Genomic DNA, 23,019 nt, shown 5'->3' with positions numbered 1-23,019 from the left:
ATCACCCTCTCAGTCACCCAGACAGGAAATCTCAAAGTCATCTCCAATTCCTCCCTCTTTCTCACCCTGAGAATCCAATCAGCTCTGCTTCTTCTGTGGTGTTTCCGCCAGCAGCGCCCTCTTTTCCATGACCACAGCCACTGCGCTAAATCAGCCTCTCATTCCCACTAGTCCAGATTCTTACTAGAACCCACTAACTGGCCTCCCTTTGTAAAGGCCCCCTGCTCTCTCATCCATTCTCCATCCTGTTGCCAGGTTTATCTTCTCCAGAACACAGAGCTGATTGGAGACACTATTGACAAAAGTTGTTTATTCAGGAAACATTTGTTGAGCCTTTAACATGTGCCAGGCACTGTGCTTACGTTCATCACTACCGCCCCCCCCCCCCCCCCCCCGCTAATTTTCTGCAGCTTAAAATTCCTCAGGGTTAGCTCAAATGCTAACGCCTCCAAGCAGAATGTGTGCTCTCCTAAATCAGAATTAATTTGTCTCCCCATTGTGATTCAATAGCATTTTGCTATTGTTATTTTTATTCATTATTTGCTAGTTTTATTATTTTTATTTATGGTTATTTGTTACTTTTATTATAGCACTGTGTCTTCTCTCTAAAAGGCAATGCCATCATCCAAAGAATATTGGCTCAAGAGTCAAGAAAAAAATCCTAGTCTCAGCTCTGTTACTCAGTGGCTGTATAACACCGGTGAGTGAACTTTGACTCCGAAAATCAGCCTACTCGTCCCGCAAATGAAGACAATAATCAACTCATGGGGCTGGGTGGGGATTAAAAGAGAGAATGTCGGAAAAGCATCTGACACTTAGTAGGTGTGTCTTTCGGTAGAGGAAAGGTTCTTAGCCTGGAATTCCTGGAAACTGAGGGGATGCATCGATGAGCTTCAGGGGTCCAAGGATCTCCCTGGATCCTTGGAAAGTATCTAACATTTTGTACGTGTCTAGGTGCATTTTTCTGGGAAAAGGGCCACAGCTTCCATGAATATCTCAAAGGGATTGTGAATCAAAAAGGGTTCCAAATCTCAGTGCTAGGCCATAAGGGATTAGATCTGATCTTTCGGGGGTTTCCACGGTGCTTTCTTATGCCTACATAGGTTCGAATCTTCACAACGTTTCTTTGAAGGCAGTATCGGTACACCCACATTTTCGATGAGGAAACGAGGAGACGGAGAGCGGTTTGTAAGAGGCAGAGTTCCTAACCAATACAATTCTACCGAGCATCGATTCCAGGCGAAGGACCGAGCCAGGCGCCAGGAAGCCAGAGCCAGTCAGCGCCCGCCAGTGAGGCTGCCTCCCGCCTGGCAGGTTCGCATCCCCGCCCAGAGCGCGGCTGGGCGACGTCGCAGAGCTGCTGGTCGCGTGAAATCGATCCCCGGCTTCCAGGGAGAAAAGCTCCCGGACGCGGAGCCCCGCCCCACGCCAGCCTGACCCCGCCCCGCCGCGGTTGGTCCTGCCCGACTGTTCCCGGCGTCCCTCGGTCCCCCTCGGTAGTTTCCGGCAGTGATCGGGACTTTCTAACGTGCCCCCTGTTGTCTCTCGGCCGCCGTCCTCGCCACCGCCGCCCCCCCCTTGCGTCTCCCTCTCCCCCTCCCCCCCAGCCGGCCGGGCTGGTGCCTCCGGCGCTACGGGCTGGGCAAGATGGCGGCCTTCGGGATCTTGAGCTACGAACACCGGCCCCTGAAGCGGCCGCGGCTGGGGCCTCCCGATGTGTACCCTCAAGATCCCAAACAGAAGGAGGTGCGTTCACAGACCGGGGCTATGGCGGGGCCGGGGGCCAGCAGTCAGTACCAGAGGAAGCGCCGAGGGGTGGGGGGGCGGGGCGGTCTGGTGAGAGCGAAAGTCCTGAAAGGGGGAAGAGTAAAGTGGGTGCTAGAGAGTGGGACCTGGAGGGCAGGGGGGCGGTTCCTGGGCGTGAATAGGGGACGACGGAGGGGCCCGCTGGAGGCGCCCCCTACACACACACCCCTCAGAAAGTTGTCTGAGGCAGCTTGGTGAGCCGAAGCTGCTGCCAGCCTGCGAAGGAAGAGTGATGAGAGGAGTGAGCCCTGGCTGATGGGGAATCCGAGTGACTGGGCTGGGGGGTGAAGGGGGGGTCCAAATGGACATGGGGGGGGCTAGCTCTAAATAACAACCTATGCTACTCAGTGTCCGCCTGCCTCCTCCCCCCTTGGTCCCCTGTCCTCCTCTTCCACCACCATCCCTCCCAAAGAAAAAAAGAAAAAAAAACAACGCTAAAATGTCGTTTTCCTGCCTTAGGATGAACTGACAGCCTTGAATGTAAAACAAGGTTTCAATAACCAGCCTGCTGTCTCTGGGGATGAACATGGCAGTGCCAAGAACGTCAACTTCAATCCTGCCAAGGTGAGAAAACCATGCCAAGCTGAAGGAAAAGGCTGGAAGAATCTGAGGAGCGAAGGCCCTGGGTTGGGAAGACTTTATGGGCCGACCTAAGTGATTCTCCTTCATAACCTACTGTCGCCACATTGGCATTGGCCGGTCAGAGGCATGGCCACCTCTCTACTCTTTCTTCCCTCAGATCAGTTCCAACTTCAGCAGCATTATTGCAGAGAAGTTACGTTGTAACACCCTCCCTGACACTGGTCGAAGGAAGCCCCAAGTGAACCAGAAGGACAACTTCTGGCTGGTGACTGCACGATCCCAGAGTTCCATTAACACCTGGTTCACTGACCTGGCTGGCACCAAGCCACTCACACAACTAGCCAAGAAGGTGAGATACTGTTTCTGTTTTCAGGCCAAGTGTGTGTGTGTATGGGGAAGGGGAGCGTGGGTACCAAGTACCCTCCTGTTCTCAGGTTAAGCTGCATGAGTGCCAGCTCATGGGGATGAAAGAGGTCTCACAATTTGCGATGCCCATATCCAGGTCCCCATTTTCAGTAAGAAGGAAGAAGTGTTTGGGTACTTAGCCAAATACACAGTACCTGTGATGCGTGCCGCCTGGCTCATTAAGATGACCTGTGCCTACTATGCAGCAATGTCTGAGACGAAGGTTAAGAAGAGACATGTCGTTGACCCCTTCACGGGTGAGTAACTCCTAATACCAGGGTTCCCTCCACTGATCGCCTCGAGGAGTGATACACGCTTGGAATCATTTTCCTTCCTCATCTATATCCCTTGCTTCTGCTTGCATGTTGCATTCTCTCAGTAAGCACCGGTATCTTGAGCATCTACTGTATGCGTGTACTGGGCCGTGATGATGGCTGGTCCCTAATTCATGCCCTTAGGATGCTTAGAGTCTCGTAGGGATGCCCTGGCGTATGTACGAGTCACATTGTGAAACATCAGAAGTAGTAAGTGTCAAAAGAGGAGGCAGAAGCTACTTTGAGACTTCAGTGGACAGAAATATTACTTTCTTTTGGGGACACCTGGGGAGATTTTAGGCAGGTGGCATTTGACTAAAGCCTAAGAGGATGGATAGGATTTAGAAGTATAACAGTCCCCCCTTATCCCAGGAGGACGTGTTCCAAGACCCCCAGTGGATGCCTAAAACTGCGAATACTACCAAATCCTATATATACTATGTTTTTTTCTATACGTATGTACTATGATAAAGTTTAATTTGTAAATTAGACACAGTAAGAGATTGACAATAGTAAGCAATAATAAAATAGAACAATTCTGACAATACACTATAATGAAAGTTTTCTGAATGTGGTATGGCTCTTTCAAAATACTGTACTGTACTCACCCTTCTTGTGATGATGTGACATGATACGTGGCCTCCATGACGACATGGAGTGAGGTGAATGATGTAGGCATGGTGATACATCACAATGGCTACTATGGACCTTCTGGTGATGCGAGAGGGAGGATCGTCTGCTTTGGGTGATCCTGGATCACCCAGAGCTATGACAATGTCGATGACTGGATGTCAGGAACAGACAATATCGATGGTTGGGGAAATTTAATACTCTTGGACCGAAGTTGACCTCGGGTAACCGAAACCACAGAAAGCAAAACCATGGATACAGGAAACCACTGTATGGTGATTGGGAGTGGGATGGGGGACAGAAGGTGCTCTAAGCAGAGGGACAGTATAAAATAGCCCTTTCCCCATCTTTCCCTTAGAATGGACTCAGATCGTCACCAAGTACTTGTGGGAGCAGCTGCAAAAGATGGCTGAGTACTACCGGCCAGGGCCTGTGGGCAGCGGGGGCTGTGGTTCTACTATCGGGCCCTTGCCCCATGATGTAGAGCTGGCAATCCGGCAGTGGGACTACAATGAGAAGCTGGCCATGTTCATGTTCCAGGTAGGAGGTAGGGCCTATCGTGGGGGGTATTGGATTGAGCCTGAGCTCACACTCTGCCGGTAGGGAACGGGGTCAGCCTGCCACCTTGCCCGTTGTGCTTCTCTTCGTCCTGTCATTGACTCTATCTGCCTCGTCGCTAAGTGTCCCTGGACCAAACCAATCCTCTTCCCAACCCCTGGTACCCACAGGATGGGATGCTGGACAGGCACGAGTTCCTGACCTGGGTGCTTGAGTGTTTTGAGAAAATCCGACCTGGAGAGGATGAGTTGCTTAAGCTGCTGCTGCCTCTGCTGCTTCGAGTAAGGCCTAGGACCTGGGGGAGGGTTGGGGGGCTGGGGGAGAGGTTTGAGGCTGGGTAAGATGTGAGAGCAGGGTGCCTGGGGTGGAACTGGGGGCTTGGCTTCTTTTCTTCACAGTACTCCGGGGAATTCGTTCAGTCTGCGTACCTCTCCCGCCGCCTTGCCTACTTCTGTACCCGGAGACTGGCCCTGCAACTGGATGGCATGAGCAGTCACTCATCTCATGTTATGTCTGCTCAGTCGACAAGCACACTGCCCACTACCCCTGCTCCTCAGCCCCCAACTAGCAGCGCACCCCCCACACCCTTTAGTGACCTGCTTATGTGCCCTCAGCACCGGCCCCTGGTGTTTGGCCTCAGCTGTATCCTTCAGGTAGGCACTGGATGGGCCCAAGGGCACATTGACAGGTGTCCCGATGGGAGTTGGGTGCCTGTCCTGGAGAATGGGGGTGATTCATAATTGGAGGGGGAAGTCGGGACCGAGTACTTCCTTGGGAATTGATCACTGCTTCTCAGTCGCGGGGTGTTAGTTCCTTTTCAGTTCCTTAGTTCTCTTTCAGGGCTAAATAGTAGGCCCAAAGGCTTTTAGGAGAGTGGGGGCTCGGAGGGGCTCAGAGACAGTATGACGCCACCCCAGAGACAGCATAAGTTTGGATGGGAACTCTAAGGGTTGGGTGTAATAGTGGATGGAATTCTGGAGAGATTGCACTGGTACCTGAGTCTGACTTCTGTTTCCTGTCTGGAAGACCATCCTCCTGTGTTGTCCTAGTGCCCTGGTTTGGCACTATTCGCTGACTGATAGCCGAATTAAGACTGGCTCACCACTTGACCACCTGCCTATTGCCCCCTCCAACCTGCCCATGCCAGAGGGCAACAGTGCCTTCACTCAGCAGGTAAGTCAGGCTAATCGCATGCCACCCCCAGATTGGCAGGCGAGGCTCCATTAGACATGGTCAGGAATAGTGACTCGGAGTCTGGCAGTGTTCTTTTAGCCTGGGCTCCTGGCCTTTGGCCTGCCTTGGTATACGGACGTCCTTACAACCTTCCTTTCCCATCTCACAGGTCCGTGCAAAGTTGCGGGAGATTGAGCAGCAGATCAAGGACCGAGGACAGGCAGTCGAGGTTCGCTGGTCTTTTGATAAGTGCCAAGAAGCTACCGCAGGTGGGTGCCAGGGGACGGGTAATAAGAAGGACGTTTGCGGGAAGGACGGGTGGTGAGGACCCTGGCCTCCCCGTCGGATGCAGTGGGCTTCTACTTCAGGCCCCTTTGCCACTTTTGCTGCTTAGGCTTCACCATTGGACGTGTGCTCCACACTCTGGAAGTGCTGGACAGCCATAGCTTTGAGCGCTCTGACTTCAGCAACTCTCTTGACTCCCTATGTAACCGAATCTTTGGATTGGGGCCCAGCAAGGATGGGCATGAGGTAAGCAAGGAGGGGATCTGAAGGAGTGGCAAACACTGTGAGAGTGACGATATGTGTGGGGGGCAGGCGGGGAAACCAGGGGCTGTCTCAAGACCATCTTACTGGGGTTGGGTGTTTGAAGACAGGTGCCAGTCTTTAAGAAATGGGAACTCGGTTCTTTGTCTGCAGCCCTTCCTTGCTCACCCCTGTCTTCTTGGGCCTCCAGATCTCGTCAGATGATGACGCTGTGGTGTCACTGCTGTGTGAATGGGCTGTCAGCTGCAAGCGTTCTGGTCGGCACCGTGCTATGGTGGTAGCCAAGCTGCTGGAGAAGAGACAGGCAGAGATCGAGGCTGAGGTTAGGGGCAGAGAGCAACGAAGAGTGCGATTGGCCAGTGGGGCAGTGGCAGCTGGGCATGGAGCCGGACGGAGCCGGTGGTGGGACCAGAGTTGAAGTTGTGAGAATCAAGAAGTGGTAGAGAGCCGACAGGGGAAGTTGAGGACAAAAGGCCTAACAAAAGGACAGAAGTATAACAGAAAGGAGTGGATTGATGTCGGAGCTAGAGTCGCGATGAAGGCTTCAGTGGGGAAGCGGTAAAGAACATGGAGGTCCAAGGGAGGATGCGAGTGGAAAGCTTGGGGTGGTGGTTCCTGCGTTACACGCGGAGAAAGGAGCGAAGAAACAGGTAGAAACCAATCCTGCAGTTTGTACTCTCATCTCACAGCGTTGCGGAGAATCAGAAGCCGCCGATGAGAAAGGCTCCATCGCCTCTGGCTCCCTCTCTGCTCCCAGTGCTCCCATTTTTCAGGACGTCCTCCTGCAGTTTCTGGACACACAGGCTCCCATGCTGAGTATGGACCCCTGCCACCCCCTGCTCACCTCGGCCTAGACTCAGTTACCCGTCACTGTCAGCAGAGAGCATAATTAAGGGCCTTCTGGTATATATTTCCATCTTGGGCTCTCTGCAGAATGACTTTCGTTGATAATTCTAGTCATTGGTCATCTTCTAGTTTAACAGAATAGAGAAATAAAAAGAAGACTAAAACCCAGAACGTGCCATCGAAGCACTGCCACATATGCTTAGGAGCAGAGATGCTGCATTGTTTAATGAGATGGCGTGGGGGTCAGGAGGTGGGGACCAGCCACACTTCGTCCCTCAGCAGTTTTTGGCTTGGTTTCTTTGTTGTTGGTGGCTCCCCTTCCTGCCCCCCTCGGGTACTCTAGGAGGAGCATGGCTTAAGTGGGTCCCTCTCTCTTCTTGCCCATGTCTTTTGTGCTTTCCTAACTCAGCTTTTCTCGTGCCCTCCCCCTCCAGCGGACCCCCGGAGTGAGAGCGAGCGGGTGGAGTTCTTTAACTTGGTACTGCTCTTCTGTGAGCTCATCCGACATGATGTTTTCTCCCACAACATGTACACTTGCACCCTCATCTCCCGAGGGGACCTTGCCTTTGGAGCCCCCGGTCCCCGGCCTCCCTCTCCCTTTGATGACCCTGCCGATGACCCAGAGCGCAAGGAGGCCGAGGGCAGCAGCAGTAGCAAGCTGGAGGTGAGTGAGCTTTTCCTGGCCCTTGATAGTTTTCCACCATGCTGCCATCCTCCTGCTGCCAGTCCCCTCCTAACGAGGGTAGTGTGTGCTCAACGCTTCGTGTTTGCCAGGCACTGGCACGGCATTCCTTTCCATTTGATCCTCAACCGCCCTGTGACCTTCTCTTATCCCCACTTTAAAGCTGAAAGAAACTGAGGCCTGTGGTGGTAAAATGACGGGTCAAGGCTCGGATCCAGGTCCTGTGCTTTTCCCAGCATGGTCTCTCTCCCGTCAGCATTTCTGGATGGTGGGTGGGGAGGAGCTGCCTGGGCTAAAGCAAGTCCACTTGTGTTCCATGCCCTCAGGACCCAGGGCTCTCGGAGTCTATGGACATCGACCCAAGTTCCAGTGTACTCTTCGAGGACATGGAGAAGCCTGACTTCTCAGTAAGTTGGAGCCTGGTGTGGAAGAAGCTGGCTCCGGGGCCCCCACTCCCCCGCGAAGTTTCTCTGCACCCTCATCCTGTCTGCTTCCTCTGAAGGTTCTGCCCTCTCGCCTTCCTTAGCTGTTCTCCCCAACTATGCCCTGTGAGGGGAAGGGCAGTCCGTCCCCCGAGAAAGTAGACGTCGACAAGGAGATGAAGCCACCGCCCAAGGAAAAGCTGGAAGGGACTCTCGGGGTCCTTTACGACCAGCCGCGCCATGTGCAGTATGCCACACACTTTCCCATCCCCCAGGTACTCCCCCCCACCCCCCACCGGGCGACCCTGTGTTTCGAGGCCAGGTTTCTGGTCAAGGACCATGCGGAGGGTCGGAGCTGTTCTAGAGGGTTCGGCGTGCGGGGCAGGGCCGGAGCACTGGGCTGCTGAGGGGCATGGCGCATGCTTTGAAGAGGAGGAAGGAGGTCCTGCTCAGTCTGACGGTGCCGCTGGGGTGCAGGAGGAGTCGTGCAGCCATGAGTGCAACCAGCGCTTGGTCGTACTGTTTGGGGTGGGAAAGCAGCGAGATGATGCCCGTCATGCCATCAAGAAAATCACCAAGGATATCCTGAAGGTTCTCAACCGCAAGGGCACAGCGGAAACTGGTGGGTGTGAGGCTCCTTAAGTAGATTTCCCCCAAAGAGTGCCCTAGTCAGTCTTCCCTTCACCAGCATAGGGCACTCCCAGTCATGTCCCGATAGCCTGTCTCTTGGGGTCCCCTGAGAGCTCTAGTCCTTTTGAAACTTCCCCCCTCGTTCCCCCCCTCTGCAGACCAGCTTGCTCCTATTGTGCCTCTGAATCCTGGAGACCTGACATTCTTAGGTACCTCACAGTAAGCCCCGTGCTGCCCGCCCTCCCTCGCCCTTCCCTCCCTCCCTGTATGTATTCCTCCAAGGTCCACATAGCCTGTGGTCCTCGAAACCTTCGCTTCACTGTCCCCTTCCCTTCATCCCTCGCCCACCCCTTCCTCGGCCCTCCCTTCCCATCTTCCCTTTCCCTTCACTCCCTGCCTCCTGTCCCCTTTCCTTCCCCACCCACCCATAGCCTTCTCTCCATACACCCCTTCCCCACCCCCAGTCAACGAATTCTCTTCCCTGTCCTGACTGGCCCCTTTCAACTGTCCCCTCAGGTGGGGAGGATGGGCAGAAGCGGCGGCGCAACCGGCCTGAAGCCTTCCCCACTGCTGAAGATATCTTTGCTAAGTTCCAGCACCTTTCCCACTATGACCAACACCAGGTCACAGCTCAGGTGTGGCCCACGCCCAGCCCCTTCCCACTCTTGGACCTCCTGTCCTGTTTCCTTTTCCTCACCTTTTCCCTGCCCTAGGGCGCCTGGTCTCATCCCGTTTCACCACCATCCTTTCCTGCTCCCGCCACCTGTCTGCACTCCCGTCTCACTCCCACCGCCCTGACCAGGTCTCCCGGAATGTTCTGGAGCAGATCACGAGCTTTGCCCTCGGAATGTCGTACCACTTGCCTCTCGTGCAGCACGTGCAGTTCATCTTTGACCTCATGGAATATTCGCTCAGCATCAGTGGCCTCATCGACTTTGCCATTCAGGTGGGGAACTTGGGCTGCGCGGGGTGGGGGAGTTTGGCTGCATAACGTCCGAAGGACAGGCCCGAGGCTGAAGCCAGAGGTGCAGGATACTCGTAGGGGGTGGAGGGGGCATCAGCTAAGATGGCAAGAACAGAGGCTCCCATGTCCCCGGGGGAGGCTCAAGAGCTCAGAGCAGGGGCACAGACTGTCCTCCCACTGTGGAGGTCCTAGAATCGGATCCTGCAGACTGACTGAGTGCATTGCTGATGCGGCTGCTGTCCTGGATAGAATGAAGGACAGTGGCCTATGGCAGCAGGGCCGTTCCAAACGGAGGCAGCACCAGCAGGCTGGGGCTGGGCCCGGCCGTGGCAGTTTCTTCGCAGGAAGGGGCTTCTACACCGCGTGTGGGGCTTCTTCTCATTTCTCACCCCTACTCTGCTAGCTCCTGAATGAACTGAGTGTGGTCGAGGCCGAGTTGCTTCTCAAATCCTCGGACCTGGTGGGCAGCTACACTACCAGCCTGTGCCTGTGCATTGTGGCTGTCCTGCGACACTATCATGCCTGCCTCATCCTCAACCAGGACCAGATGGCACAGGTCTTTGAGGGGTAAGCGGAGCTACAAAGTCAGCAAACACACAGGGCTCTGGTGAATGCAGGTGGAAATGGCCTGCAAAGAGCACACAGGGCTCTCGGCGTGGGGAAGTGTGCCATTTGGGAGAGGAGGACAGGGGCGGGTCCGGCCGAGGGACCTGGGTCTGTGTCCAGGGATCTTTGTGCCCCGGCCCCTGCACTCTGCCTCGGACCCTCCTGACCCTGCCTTCCCGATAGGCTGTGTGGCGTGGTGAAGCATGGCATGAACCGATCGGATGGGTCCTCTGCGGAACGCTGTATCCTTGCTTATCTCTATGATCTGTACACCTCCTGTAGCCATTTAAAGAGCAAATTTGGGGAGCTGTTCAGGTAAGAGAGGTGGGAGGTCGGGTAGAGAGTGGAACCTTGTCCTGTCTCTTTTCCCATTGCTGCCCAACTTGGCAGCCTGCCGTGTCTGGGGCCATGGCCTTGGTCCCTGAGAACGGGCCTTCTTCCTCGGCCTTGTGTCCAGCCCATCCTGGGGGGACCTACATTCCCCCTCCCTGCCTCCAGAGGCCCCTGCACCTTCTTCTCCCTGGCTTCCGTTCTTGCCCAGTCCGCTTTGTCCCTTCTCCATTTCCCTTGTCCCAGGGTCCTGCGTTGCTCCCCCTTCCTGAGTATCCCTCTATGTCACCAGCCTGTCTACACTACTATCTCCTGTCCTGCAGCGACTTCTGCTCCAAGGTGAAGAACACCATCTACTGCAACGTGGAGCCGTCAGAATCCAATATGCGCTGGGCGCCTGAGTTCATGATTGACACTCTGGAAAACCCTGCCGCTCACACGTTCACGTACACGGGGCTAGGCAAGAGTCTTAGTGAGAACCCTGCTAACCGCTACAGCTTTGTCTGCAATGCCCTTATGCACGTCTGTGTGGGGCACCATGATCCCGATAGGTATGGGGCGTATTGAGTGAGGAGTGGGCACCGCGCTCCGGCCCATATTGGGAGGGATGAGATGCCCGGGAGGTACTGCAGCCTTGGTCATTAACAAGTTTGTGCTTTTGCGGAACAAGGGTTTTCCTGAGGGCCCTTGTACTTTTCCCCAGGGTGAATGACATCGCAATCCTGTGTGCGGAGCTGACCGGCTACTGCAAGTCCCTGAGCGCAGAATGGCTGGGCGTCCTTAAGGCCTTATGCTGCTCTTCTAACAACGGCACCTGTGGCTTCAACGACCTCCTGTGCAATGTGGATGTGAGACAGGGCGGGCTCCTGCTGGGACGCATGGGCCAGTTCCCAGGGCAGGCTGGGCAGGGGCAGACTTCTGGGGACTGGAGCAGGCGCCCTCTGTCCACACTCAGTCGCCATGTCTGTCTGCTTTTCCTCCAGGTCAGTGACCTGTCTTTTCACGACTCGCTGGCTACTTTTGTTGCCATCCTAATCGCTCGGCAGTGTTTGCTCCTGGAGGATCTGATTCGCTGTGCTGCCATCCCTTCACTCCTTAATGCTGGTGACCTGGCAACCCAGAAGGCCTAGCATTCCCAGACCCCAAATTTCACTGCACATTCGATGGCCGCACTCCCGGTGTTCAGAGTGGGGCTCCCTGCCGTCAGCTTGTGACTACAAGGAGCTGCCCTCGTACAGCCAAGCAGTTGGCGGTTCCACCCCTCCTCTGGCATTATCTTGCCTTTGCTCCTTTTGCCTGAGTTCGGCTCCCCTGTTAGCATCTGCGCCCCAAACCCATATGCAGCCCGCCTTCATCCTTCCTCCTGTCTGATCTGCTCTGTCTTCCGTTTTTCAGCTTGCAGCGAGCAGGACTCTGAGCCAGGAGCCCGGCTTACCTGCCGCATCCTCCTCCACCTTTTCAAGACACCTCAACTCAATCCTTGCCAGTCGGATGGAAGTAAGTGACCCCTTTGGAGCCAGCCAGCGGTAGAAAGAGTGGCTCCCCCCCCACACACCCCAGTTCCCTACCGTGTCCCCTGACTTCAGCTCCCTCCCCAGACAAGCCTACGGTAGGAATCCGCTCCTCCTGTGACCGCCACCTGCTGGCTGCATCCCAGAACCGCATCGTGGATGGAGCCGTGTTTGCTGTTCTCAAGGCTGTGTTTGTACTTGGTATGGGGGTAGGAAGGGAGTGGGGCCAGAAGTGTGTCTAGGGTGGAGCGCCAGCGAATCTACAAAGGACAGTCTCTCTCTCCCGAAGGTGGTCTCCCTGACCTTTGGGGAGGAGAGCGGGGAGGGAAGTATATTTCTGTCCCATAGGGCAGGATTTGGGGAGCTGCTGCCCTGTGGGTCTGGGCTGGGTCTCCCCACAGTGTTCAGATCTCACTCTGCCCTCCCTATCTCCCGCCCGTGGGCCACAGGGGATGCAGAGCTCAAGGGCTCAGGCTTCACTGTGACAGGAGGGTCAGAAGAACTTCCAGAGGAGGAGGGAGGAGGTGGCAGTGGCGGTCGGAGGCAGGGTGGCCGCACCATCTCTGTGGAGACAGCCAGTCTGGATGTGTATGCCAAGTACGTGCTGCGCAGCATCTGCCAACAGGTCAGTGTCACCTTCCCCCACCCCTCCTGAATGCCTCTCTATAATATAGTCCTGTTTCCAGCCATGAGCACGCCACCTCCCTACCATACATCACGTCCCTCGGCAAGCCCTAGCCCATCGCCCTCGTTCCTGACCCGCCCCCGCCCCTGCTGGCCGCCCCAGTGCCCTGACGACTAGCTTCCTCAGGAATGGGTAGGAGAACGTTGCCTTAAATCACTGTGTGAGGACAGCAATGACCTCCAAGACCCCGTGCTGAGTAGTGCCCAGGCCCAGCGCCTCATGCAGCTCATCTGTTACCCACATCGACTGCTGGACAGTGAGGATGGCGACAACCCCCAGCGGCAGCGCATTAAGCGGATTCTCCAGGTGGGCCAAGGTGACGGGGGCCGTGGAGGGGGCCGTGGGGCCTAAGCCTGGGTTGAAACCATGGAACCTTGAGGGAAACAGAGAGGGAGTTAGTAGGAAGCTGAATGAGGATGTGGGCGAGAGGTGGTGAGAGAAACAGCTCCGGCAGTGGTTTGGAAGTCAAGGCCAAGCCGTCTGGACTCCAGGATAAACTGCCAGGTGACAGCACAGCCGTCTGGGTGGGGTAGGACTATTGCTTATCAGTGGGAGACCTCGTTTCTGACATTTGGGTCATGGCTCAGTGATGGGTACTGAGCTGCTGCTGCATATGGAGCGTCTGCTTCGTTCTGGGTACTGTGCTCAGTACTCTTACACGTTCTCGTTTAATCTTTCTGATCCTGTGAAGTAGCTATGAGGATCCCTGTTTGACCAGTGAGGAAACTGAGGCTATGACGTTAGAGAACTTGCCGGGTCACGCCGCTAGGAAATTGAGAGTCAGTATGTGAACCCAGGTGTACCCGTGGCCTTTCTGTTCCACCTCGCTGCTGCAGACAGTTGGGTAAAGGGCGAACAAAGAAAGCCATTGAAGGAGAAGCTAAAGGAATGAGGTCTCTTCAGCCCAGAGGAGATAATGCCAAAGAGAGATTAGCTAACAGTAGCCTTGGGGTCTGCAGAGGACTTTCAGCAGCTGGTGTGAAGTAGGAGATGCAGGCTTAAGCCGAACATCAACAATTTAGCTCAAGTGTTAAACGACACTTCCTCATGCTGAGGCATGTGAGGCCCTGGAACAGTAGGCTGAGGACATGTGAAATCTTTCCTGAACTGCTTTTAAAATAGGATCGATTTGTCAACCGTTTGGGATTATTTAGGTGTAGTCTTTCCTAAAGCTGGGGCCAGAGGGGCCCCTCTCAGTATGGGATTTGAGGCTGTGAGAGATTAGGAACTGGCCTCAGGGTGACACGATGGTGACTAGCTTGGGGATGGGGGTCTCTGTCACAGAACTTGGACCAGTGGACCATGCGCCAGTCTTCCTTGGAGCTGCAGCTCATGATCAAGCAGACTCCCAACAATGTGAGTGGTGCCTGCTCCATGTGTCGGAGGTGGGCCACCATAGAAGAGCCTTGGTCCTACCTGGGCTTCTTGAGATAAGAGAGCATGGGAAGAGGGCAGATGTGTGGAGCCGATGATAAGGGAACTGGGTTGGGAGTGTTGGGGCTCTCAGCTGTGAGGAAGGTTGGCGGCGATAGTGCTGGTGGAGGCTGTTTCTATGGCCATAACCGCAAGGAGGTTTGTGAAGGAGAAGATGGGGGAATTGGAGAAATACGGTGGTGCTGGGGCGCACGACCCCTAACACAGTGGTGTCCTGACCCTCCCATCAACCTCCATGGGTGCCTTCCCATGCCCTCATCTCCCATCTCCCCTACCATCTGTTTTCCGTCACCACCAGCTATCCATTTAGCATCCCTGTGTCTTTCCTCCTTCCCAGGAGATGAATTCCCTCTTAGAGAACATTGCCAAAGCCACAATTGAGGTTTTCCAACAGTCAGCAGAGACAGGGTCCTCTTCTGGAAACACTGCAAGCAACATGGCCAGCAGCAGCAAGACCAAGCCCGTGCTCAGGTTGGGTAGACACGTGTTAGGACCCAGGCCCTTGTGAGTTTCTCTGCTGGCCACCTGGAGATGGGTGTCGGGCATGGCCGTGAGGATCGGGGAGGATGGATTGTCCTAACCGTGCCTGGCTGCTCTGTAACCTGGTGGACTCTGTCTGTCCTCCAGCTCTCTAGAGCGCTCTGGTGTCTGGCTGGTGGCCCCTCTCATTGCTAAACTGCCCACCTCAGTCCAGGGGCACGTGCTGAAGGCTGCTGGGGAAGAATTAGAGAAGGGCCAGCACCTGGGCTCTTCTTCCCGCAAAGAACGTGATCGACAGAAGCAGAAGAGGTAAAGCCCCTGTCGGGGGTGGGATCGAGGGGTGGAAAGGAGAGGAAGCGGGCTGGAACGCTTGAGGCACGGGGAGGATAAAACCCATGGAAAGGTGGAAAGTCGGAGGGTAAAAGTGAGGACGGTTGAGCAAGGGGCTGGATCTTACAGAGCAGAGCCTGGGGCTGGGCAGTGAGTTGGAAGCTTCCCGTTGTTGTGTTTTTCTGTCCCTCCCATGTCCAGCATGTCCCTGTTGAGCCAGCAGCCTTTCTTGTCCCTGGTGCTGACGTGTCTGAAAGGGCAGGATGAGCAGCGTGAGGGACTCCTTATGTCCCTCTACAGCCAGGTGCACCAGGTACAGGCCTCTGGGCTATGGAGCCGGGCAGGAGGGCAGACAGGGTGCAGCCGGGCGGCCACGGGGCACCTTGGGATGGAAACGAGGCCATCCCTGAGCTGCGTGATGCTTGTTTCTGTCTTAGATTGTGAATAATTGGCGAGATGACCAGTACTTGGATGATTGCAAACCTAAGCAGCTCATGCATGAGGCCCTCAAACTGCGGCTCAACCTGGTGAGGAGGGGGAAGGGGTCGGGTGAGGATGGAGGGTCCAGCTTTCCGAGAGGACACGGGGCCTGAAAGTGGTTGAGGACACTGGACCCCGGCAGGGTCTCTGCCCCCGCCCTCCCACATTCTGACTGGGCCCGAGAAGACCTAGAACCCTGTTTTGCTATGCTGAATGGAATGCAACTCCCATGATTTTATAAGTAAGGGACTGAGGCCCAGAGATGTCAGTTGTTCAGTCACTGGCCCAAGACTATGTAGTGAATCCCGGGCACACCTGGCGCATTGACATTGGGCGTCCCAAGTACACCCCAGCCGCGCCTTTCAACGCTGGGCTTTGCCCTGAGCCGTCTGACAGAGCTGTGCTGGCCCGGCAGGTGGGGGGCATGTTTGACACGGTGCAGCGCAGCACACAGCAGACCACGGAGTGGGCGGTGCTTCTCCTGGAGATTATCATCAGCGGCACTGTAGACATGCAGTCCAACAAGTAAAGCATCCCCTCCCTCCGCCTCGGTACCCATGCTGACCCCCTGCCCCCAGCAGGTGCCTGCAGAGGCCCTGGCTTCCCGTCCCGGTCCCAATGCCCTCAGCAGTGCTCTCTGCTTGTGTCCAGCCCAAGGCCTGTGTCCTCACCTCTGCCTTCCCCTGTTTTCTCCCTGGCTTCCTGTCATAGCGAGCTCTTCACTACTGTACTGGACATGCTGAGCGTGCTCATCAATGGGACTCTGGCCGCCGACATGTCCAGCATCTCCCAGGGCAGCATGGAGGAGAATAAACGTGCCTACATGAACCTGGTGAAGAAGCTACGGGTGAGCGGATGAGGCAAGGGCGATGCTGGGGAGATGGACTGTGCTTCGCGCCACATCCCCTGACCTTCCAGTGGCCGGCCCACCTCAGGGCCTGTGCTCTGGCCATAGCCCCAGCCTTGCCTTTGTTTTGCCTTCGTTATTTGCACAGCCAGGTTCCGTGCTGTCCCCAGACTTCCCGTGCCTCTGGTTCTGTAGCTCTGAACTCTTGTCCCCTGTCCTTGTGCCTGCAGAAGGAGTTGGGGGAGCGCCAGTCAGACAGTCTGGAAAAGGTTCACCAGCTGCTGCCGCTACCCAAGCAGACCCGAGATGTCATCACCTGTGAGCCCCAGGGCTCCCTTATTGACACCAAGGGCAACAAAATTGCTGGCTTTGATTCCATCTTCAAGAAGGAGGCACGTTCCATTGTCCTTCCACCCCGGCCCTGCCTCCCACCCTGACCGCCATCCACAGCTGTCCCCCCTTTGGACAAGCGCCTTTCCTCCATCTACCTTGTGGTTAGCATGTTTCCGCCAAAATAAGACCGGATTTTACATTAATTTTTGCTTTAAAAGACGCATTAGGGCTTATGTTCAGGGGATGTCATCCTGAAAAATTATGCTAGGGCTTATTTTCCAGGTAGGTCTTCTTTTTGGGTAAACACGGCATAATAGAAAGGCTCATCAGGCCGGGGCGTCCATTGGGCTGGGCAGTGACAGCTACCTGTGAGGTGCTCAGCTCATCACTTAACTTTCCTTACATTCTTCCCCCGCCCCTATCTTGGGAGTCTAACCCTCTTTCCTTGGTCTGTCCCTTCACCCCTACCGGTCACTCAGCAGTCCTGTCCACCTTTTAACATGCTGCCCACTTCTCAGCACCCCGCCATCCTCTGTCCTCTGCCCCGCCTGCCTCCTGTCCTGCACCCCCCGCTTTCATGACCGCCCTTGTCTCCGCCCCTGCATTTCTCTCCCACACCCCCACCTGTGCACAGCTGTGTCCTCCCCTGTCTGTCGGTGGCATTACTGGTTCAGTAAGCGTGTTGTATGCAGTAGAGAGGGAGAGGAAAAGAGGGTACAGGATTTACAATCCAGAGTCAGCCCATGCACGGTACACTATCCTCATTTTCCTGTGTCTCCGTTTACCTGCCTCTCACTCTACCTCTGTATCTCTCCAGCCATCCATTTGCCTCTTTGTCTGTGTGTCTTTAGCCTCCGTTTCTGTCTGTCGGCTCCCCGCCCATCGCTGTCTCTGCTGTGTGCATGTGTGTGTCCGTGCTCATCTGTCGCCCCTCGCCCTGTCCCCTGAACCTGCCCATGACTTGCCTTGGTCGCCAGCGGGCCACTCCCCTTCCTTCTCATCCTCAAGGTCTGTCTTCTTCTCTCGGAGCAGGGTCTGCAGGTTTCCACCAAACAGAAGATCTCTCCCTGGGATCTCTTTGAGGGCTTGAAGCCATCGGCGCCTCTGTCCTGGGGCTGGTTTGGGACAGTCCGGGTGGACCGGCGAGTAGCCCGGGGCGAGGAGCAGCAGCGCCTGCTGCTTTACCACACGCACCTGAGGCCCCGGCCACGGGCCTATTACCTGGAGCCGCTGCCACTGCCACCGGAAGATGAGGAGCCCCCTGCTCCCACCCTGCTGGAGCCTGAGAAAAAGGCCCCAGAGCCCCCAAAAGCTGACAAAGCTGGGGCCGCCCCAGCCAGCACTGAGGAGCGCAAGAAGAAGTCCACCAAGGGCAAGAAACGCAGCCAGCCCGCTGCCAAGACGGAGGTTTGTGCCGCTGCCGGCTGCTGCTTCCACAGCCTCTGTCTCTCGATGGTTCTGCCCAGGTTCTGGCTTGGGGGCAGGGGGCACGTTGGGCAGGCTACCCTTGGCATTATACACATTCAACATCCAGCCCCTGTGGGGCCTGCTAGCCCGCCTCGTCCCAGCCTCCGCCTGTTCTCCCTCTGCCTTCACACAGGACTATGGAATGGGCCCAGGGCGGAGTGGTCCTTACGGTGTGACGGTACCTCCGGACCTCCTGCACCACGCGAATCCTGGCTCCATCCCACACATTAGCTACAGGCAGGGCTCCATAGGCCTGTACACCCAGAACCAGCCATTACCTGCAGGTGAGTGCCCAGCCAGGAAGGGGGGACTTATCTGCACACCCCTGCCGCCTGGAGGCCCAAGGAGCCAGGAGAGCTCAGCCTGCTCCCCTTTCCAGGTGGCCCTCGCGTGGACCCATACCGCCCCGTGCGCTTACCGATGCAGAAGCTGCCAGCCCGGCCACCATACCCTGGGGTGCTGCCCACAGCCGTGACAGGCGTCATGGGACTGGAACCGTCGCCGTACAAGACGTCCGTGTACCGACAGCAGCAGCCTGCGGTGCCCCAAGGACAGCGCCTTCGCCAGCAGCTTCAGGCAAAGATAGTGAGAGGGGCCGTAGGGAGGGCCCTCCGGGAGAGGGGCATTTGGGGGACACTCGGGATCTTCACAGGATGTGTAGAGAGGGGCATTTGGGGGACACAGGGAACAAGACGGCGGAAAGTGTTGCCTCAGTCTGAGTTGGTCTCCTTTCCCCCTTTAGCAGAATCAGGGGATGTTGGGCCAGCCATCTGTCCACCAGATGACCCCCACCTCTACCTATGGTTTGCAGACCTCCCAGGTAAGGGCCCGACATGGTGAGGATTGGGGAGCTCGGTGTGAGTTGCTTTACACGCCCTTGGCCCTGACACCCTCTCTCGTCCTCCCGTCCAGGGCTATACTCCTTATGTTTCTCATGTGGGATTGCAGCAACACACAGGCCCCGCAGGTACCATGGTGCCCCCCAGCTACTCCAGCCAGCCTTACCAGAGCACCCACCCTTCTACCAATCCTACTCTTGTAGATCCCACTCGCCACCTGCAACAGCGGCCCAGTGGCTATGTTCACCAGCAGGCCCCAAGCTACGGACACGGGCTGAGCTCCACTCAAAGGTACCCTAGGGAGTGGGGGGTCGTGAACACACTGACGTACGAAGGAGCGTGTGACTGGGGAAAGCCTGTTGGGAGGTGATGGGATGAGGCAGACCTTCTGGAGACGTCCAGAACACTCAGCTAGCCATGTCGCCTATTGCCACAAAAGGCCAGAGCCGGAAGAGACCCTGGTGACCAGTAGTCTCACACCTACTTCCCCAGCATTTCTTCGCGGCCTAACGAGGGGGGAGTCATTTGTATGACTATGATAAGGGGAAATCTGGGATGCCTAGATGCACTGCACGATCAGGAGTCATCAAGCCGGCATTAGAGCAGTCCACCAGCGGACTGGGCTCAAGAACACACCCTCCCGCTGTGCTGAGCGGCAGTCAAACCTTCGCTGAGACCTTGTGATTGTGGTTTGAGGCTCCTCAGCTTAGGGTGTAGGACCCTGGGGGGTGGAGCTTTCCTTAGGCAAAGTCCTTTCCTTAGAAGTGTGGCCAGCGTGATGCTGGGGTGGCATGAGGAAAGACACTACCAAAAAAACTCCCAAGTCCCTCAGCACAAAGAATGGTTAGCGGGGGAGATGAGACTCACACAAGAACACAGAGAACGCTCTGAGGACGGAGTGACCAGGTGTGCAGTTGTGTGCTGTGAAGTCAGATGCGGACCCAGAAAAGGTGTGGCTGCTGTCACGGTGGGCCTAGTCAGCAGAGAAAGTGTCCTGAAGGAGGTCAGACTGGTGCTGGCCTTGCAGGGATCGCTCCAGTTTGGGTTTGTGGACAGGAGAAGGAAGGGGCTTACAGGTAGAGGACATAGCATGAACAGACACGTGGGGACCCAAAGGAGCAGCATGGCCGGGAGGACCAGTAGGAGAAGAGCTTGGATGGACGAAAGACCTGTGTGAGGGAGGTAGTGTGGATAGGCCAGTGCTGGGCAGGATGGAGAGGACCGTGGGTGTTCAGTTCACAAGTGACACAGTCCGAGGAAGGGCTCTTTTGATCTGGAAAGTGACACGGGGAGTTGGGCGTGTGGAGGGATTGGTGTGGAATGCATGGAGAGCATGCATAGGGAAGGTGCGAGAGGACTTGAGATGGGGCCGGTGGTGTGCACACTCGGGTAAGGACGGCGGAAGCAGCAGTAGGAATCCAGTGTCTTGAAGCCCCTGAAATGTGATCGGGGTCACCACCACCAACAGAAACCTCAGTGAGTGTTTCCAAAATGCCTGTCTTGTACTGAGATTGGTTTGTGTTTTCATAAGAGAAAAATAACTGTACCAGATTGAATAATTTCTAACCGTGAAGGTTAGGAGACGCCAAGATGAGGTATTGTGTTCACCCCTCATCCGCCCACCTAGAAAGCTGTCAGAACCCCTAAGGGCACTCGCGGTTGGTGACAGGGCATGAGTGAAATGAAGTGCCGAAGTATCCTTCAGGGTAGAATCCTGGACATGCCCGCCTCTCCCGGGGCCTTGTGTCTTTGCAGGTTTTCGCAGCAGAGCCTGCAGCAAACACCCATGATGGGCGCCCTTACCCCGCTGGGGGCCCAGGGCGTGCAGGCTGCTGTGCGCTCGGCCTCCATCGTGCCTGAGCAGCAGCCGCAGCCGCAGCCGCAGCCGCAGTCACAGCAACAGTACCACATCCGGCAGCAGCAGCAGCAGCAGCAGCTCCTGCGGGTAAGGCCTGGGGAGCCCCAGAGCTGCCCCGCTTCCTCCACGCTGTCGTCCAGATTGACCGTGGCACTGGTTGGCACGCACTGGCACGAGCTGAGGCTAGGAAGCCACTCCGCCTGGTTTCTGGGGGTCTTGCTGGGACAGAGTTGGGGCTTCTCTGGGGTCCCGGATGTTGGGTTTCTGGGTATGTGCTTTTCTCCTTGCTGCTGCTTTCCCGCCATCATGCCTCCACCTGGTCACCCCTGCTCTCAGCTGCTTTGCTCTCCTTCGAGTATCTGGTGTGTTCTCGCAGCAGCAGCAACAGCAGCAGCAGCAGCAGCAGCAACAGCAACAGCAGCAGCAACAACAACAACAACAGCAGCAGCAGCAGCAGCAGCAGCAGCAACAGCAGCAACAACAACAACACCAGCAGCAGCAGCAGCAGGCGGCCCCGCCCCAGCCGCAGCCGCAGCCACAGCCCCAGTCCCAGCCCCAGGTACATGCAGGCCAGCGGACAGCGCACATAGGGTGGAGGGGAGGCGAGGTACAGCACGCAGGAAAGGGGTCAGGACATGAGAATGCACCAGGAAGAGGAAGGTTCCAGTTCAGTGTCCCACTTGCCATCTCCACCACAGTTCCAGCGCCAGGGACTTCAGCAGACACAGCAACAGCAACAGACAGCAGCTTTGGTCCGGCAGCTGCAACAACAGCTCTCCAGTAAGCCTGCCTCCCTGCCCAGCACAACCCCATGGGATGAATGGGGGGGGCAGTGGCCGAGGAGATGGCTTCCCGCCCAGGTTGTGGGGGGAAGCCTTGCACTCCATCCCTTCCCCTGGCACCAGAATTGCTCGCCACATGCTTGGCTTCCTACCCCTGATCCTCTCTGGTTTTTCACAGATACCCAGCCACAGCCCAGCACCAACATATTTGGACGCTACTGAGCCACCTGGACAAGCGGCTTGTGCACTGGATTTGGCCCCACCCAATCCTCCGAATCCCCAGTCCCCTGCCCGGGGTAGCACCAGGACTGGTTGGGGCTCTTTCTTCAGGCTCCATTTTGAATGAGTCTTTCGTATTTTTGTTAATGTCAGACATGGAGCTGTTGGGTTTTGTATATTATTTATATAGAGACCCCGGAGCTGTTGCACCCAATACACAGAGCTTCTTTGCAAAGGGCGCCTGTGACTTCTGCATGTGTGGGAAGGGCGGGGCCGGCGGGAGCTGAGAGCCTTCGTCCTGATGCTTCGTCTCCCTACTTTCCTTGCATCCCCTAAACTTCTCAGTTCGATTTGGATTGCTGTCCTCTCTTCCCTTGTCCAAATGGGTACCGTATTACAGTTTGAGCCCTTAGTCTCTCCTCGAGGCAGCTGACCTCGAGCTAGATCACACAGCTTCTGGGCAGCTTCTCTGCATGGCAGATAGACCATTGGGATGGGGGAAGGGCCACCACACCAGAGGAAGAATCCATGAACCTCATTCTCCTCCTCCCACCCATCCCACGTGTGTGCGGGGTTTGGAACAAGCTTCAGGGTGGACGGGGTGACACTGCCTACCCTTTTTGCCATGGTGTGTGGCCCTCGTCATGCACAGAGCCGTATCCTAGGCTGAGACCTTCCCTGAGAGTCACGTTTCTGGGATGAAAACTGCCCTCCATTAGGAAGTGTCATCGTCAAACAGGTGGTGAAAGGCTGGTACGGTTCCAGGAAGAGGAGAAACCAGTAAAAGGAAGCATCCTTTTCTCTCTGCTCTGCTGCTGGAACTGCTTGTTTTCACACGACCCACCTTGGCAGTTACCCAGGGTAACTGTTGCTCACTCCCACTTTACAGTAGAGAGAACTCAAAACTTGCTCCAGAGCCACTGGGAGCTGTGCAGGGCCATTCTGAGCCCCCCTTGCCTTCAGGCTGGGGGCCCGAGACCTGAGGCTCCAGGAGAGCCAGCTAGTTTACTGCAGTGGAGCCGCCTTCCGCTGTGCCAGCTGGAGCTGGAAGAGGGCCAGCCCCAGCCCATGGGTGGGGAGCACAGGTTGACTTTGACAACTTCAGGATAACATCCAGGCCATTGTTACACTATATTACTGGGAAGTGTCAAGTGTGCCGGTCAAACCTGGAGTGGCAATCCATACCCAACTTATCAAAAATTAAAATAAACTCCCTCTTGGAGGTCCACAAAGTGTGGGACTTAGCAAGTGTAAGAGTCA

At 56.0% G+C, this 23,019-nt stretch overlaps 1 protein-coding gene across 16 annotated transcripts; it reads left to right on the top strand.

Annotated features, from left to right (window-relative positions):
- Nucleotides 1-1,598: 1,598 nt before the first annotated feature.
- Nucleotides 1,599-22,567, top strand: MED12 (mediator complex subunit 12). Of its 16 annotated transcripts, none has more exons than XM_081041720.1 (46): nucleotides 1,599-1,746; nucleotides 2,266-2,370; nucleotides 2,546-2,737; nucleotides 2,891-3,050; nucleotides 4,096-4,277; nucleotides 4,466-4,576; nucleotides 4,694-4,948; nucleotides 5,322-5,468; nucleotides 5,638-5,737; nucleotides 5,863-5,999; nucleotides 6,205-6,336; nucleotides 6,704-6,830; nucleotides 7,295-7,524; nucleotides 7,869-7,949; nucleotides 8,069-8,239; nucleotides 8,442-8,586; nucleotides 8,753-8,803; nucleotides 9,111-9,229; nucleotides 9,397-9,540; nucleotides 9,962-10,125; nucleotides 10,348-10,479; nucleotides 10,818-11,045; nucleotides 11,198-11,342; nucleotides 11,478-11,598; nucleotides 11,890-11,991; nucleotides 12,093-12,206; nucleotides 12,455-12,630; nucleotides 12,817-12,996; nucleotides 13,975-14,046; nucleotides 14,462-14,595; nucleotides 14,752-14,913; nucleotides 15,136-15,247; nucleotides 15,372-15,461; nucleotides 15,830-15,939; nucleotides 16,126-16,261; nucleotides 16,492-16,653; nucleotides 17,627-18,001; nucleotides 18,195-18,345; nucleotides 18,441-18,637; nucleotides 18,804-18,881; nucleotides 18,974-19,028; nucleotides 19,104-19,191; nucleotides 20,656-20,845; nucleotides 21,135-21,317; nucleotides 21,457-21,538; nucleotides 21,719-22,567. In XM_081041720.1, exons 1-46 carry the CDS (start codon nucleotides 1,648-1,650, stop codon nucleotides 21,760-21,762), a joined length of 6,471 nt encoding a protein of 2,156 aa, XP_080897846.1. In that variant the 5' UTR covers nucleotides 1,599-1,647; the 3' UTR covers nucleotides 21,763-22,567. The 16 variants fall into 16 exon arrangements, with proteins under 16 accessions (XP_080897846.1, XP_080897845.1, XP_080897844.1 ...); XM_081041719.1 differs by having other exon boundaries at nucleotides 18,441-18,646; nucleotides 21,138-21,317; XM_081041718.1 differs by having other exon boundaries at nucleotides 18,441-18,646.
- Nucleotides 22,568-23,019: the final 452 nt, after the last annotated feature.

This window comes from Rhinolophus hipposideros, assembly GCF_964194185.1.
Source record: "Rhinolophus hipposideros genome assembly, chromosome: X".
NCBI classification, from domain to species: Eukaryota; Metazoa; Chordata; class Mammalia; order Chiroptera; family Rhinolophidae; genus Rhinolophus; species Rhinolophus hipposideros.
Note: the sequence above shows the minus strand (reverse complement) of the source record. Positions and strands in the feature narration are given on the sequence as shown.

What these genes read in the sequence shown, in the direction of transcription:
- MED12 (XM_081041713.1), top strand. Translation starts at nt 1,648, where the DNA reads ATGGCGGCCTTCGGGATCTTGAGCTACGAACACCGGCCCCTGAAGCGG. An exon ending in ATTCCATCTTCAAGAAGGAG is followed by an intron (nt 16,654 to 17,626) that starts GCACGTTCCATT and finishes CTCTCGGAGCAG; the next exon opens with GGTCTGCAGGTTTCCACCAA. An exon ending in GGGCTGAGCTCCACTCAAAG is followed by an intron (nt 19,192 to 20,655) that starts GTACCCTAGGGA and finishes GTGTCTTTGCAG; the next exon opens with GTTTTCGCAGCAGAGCCTGC.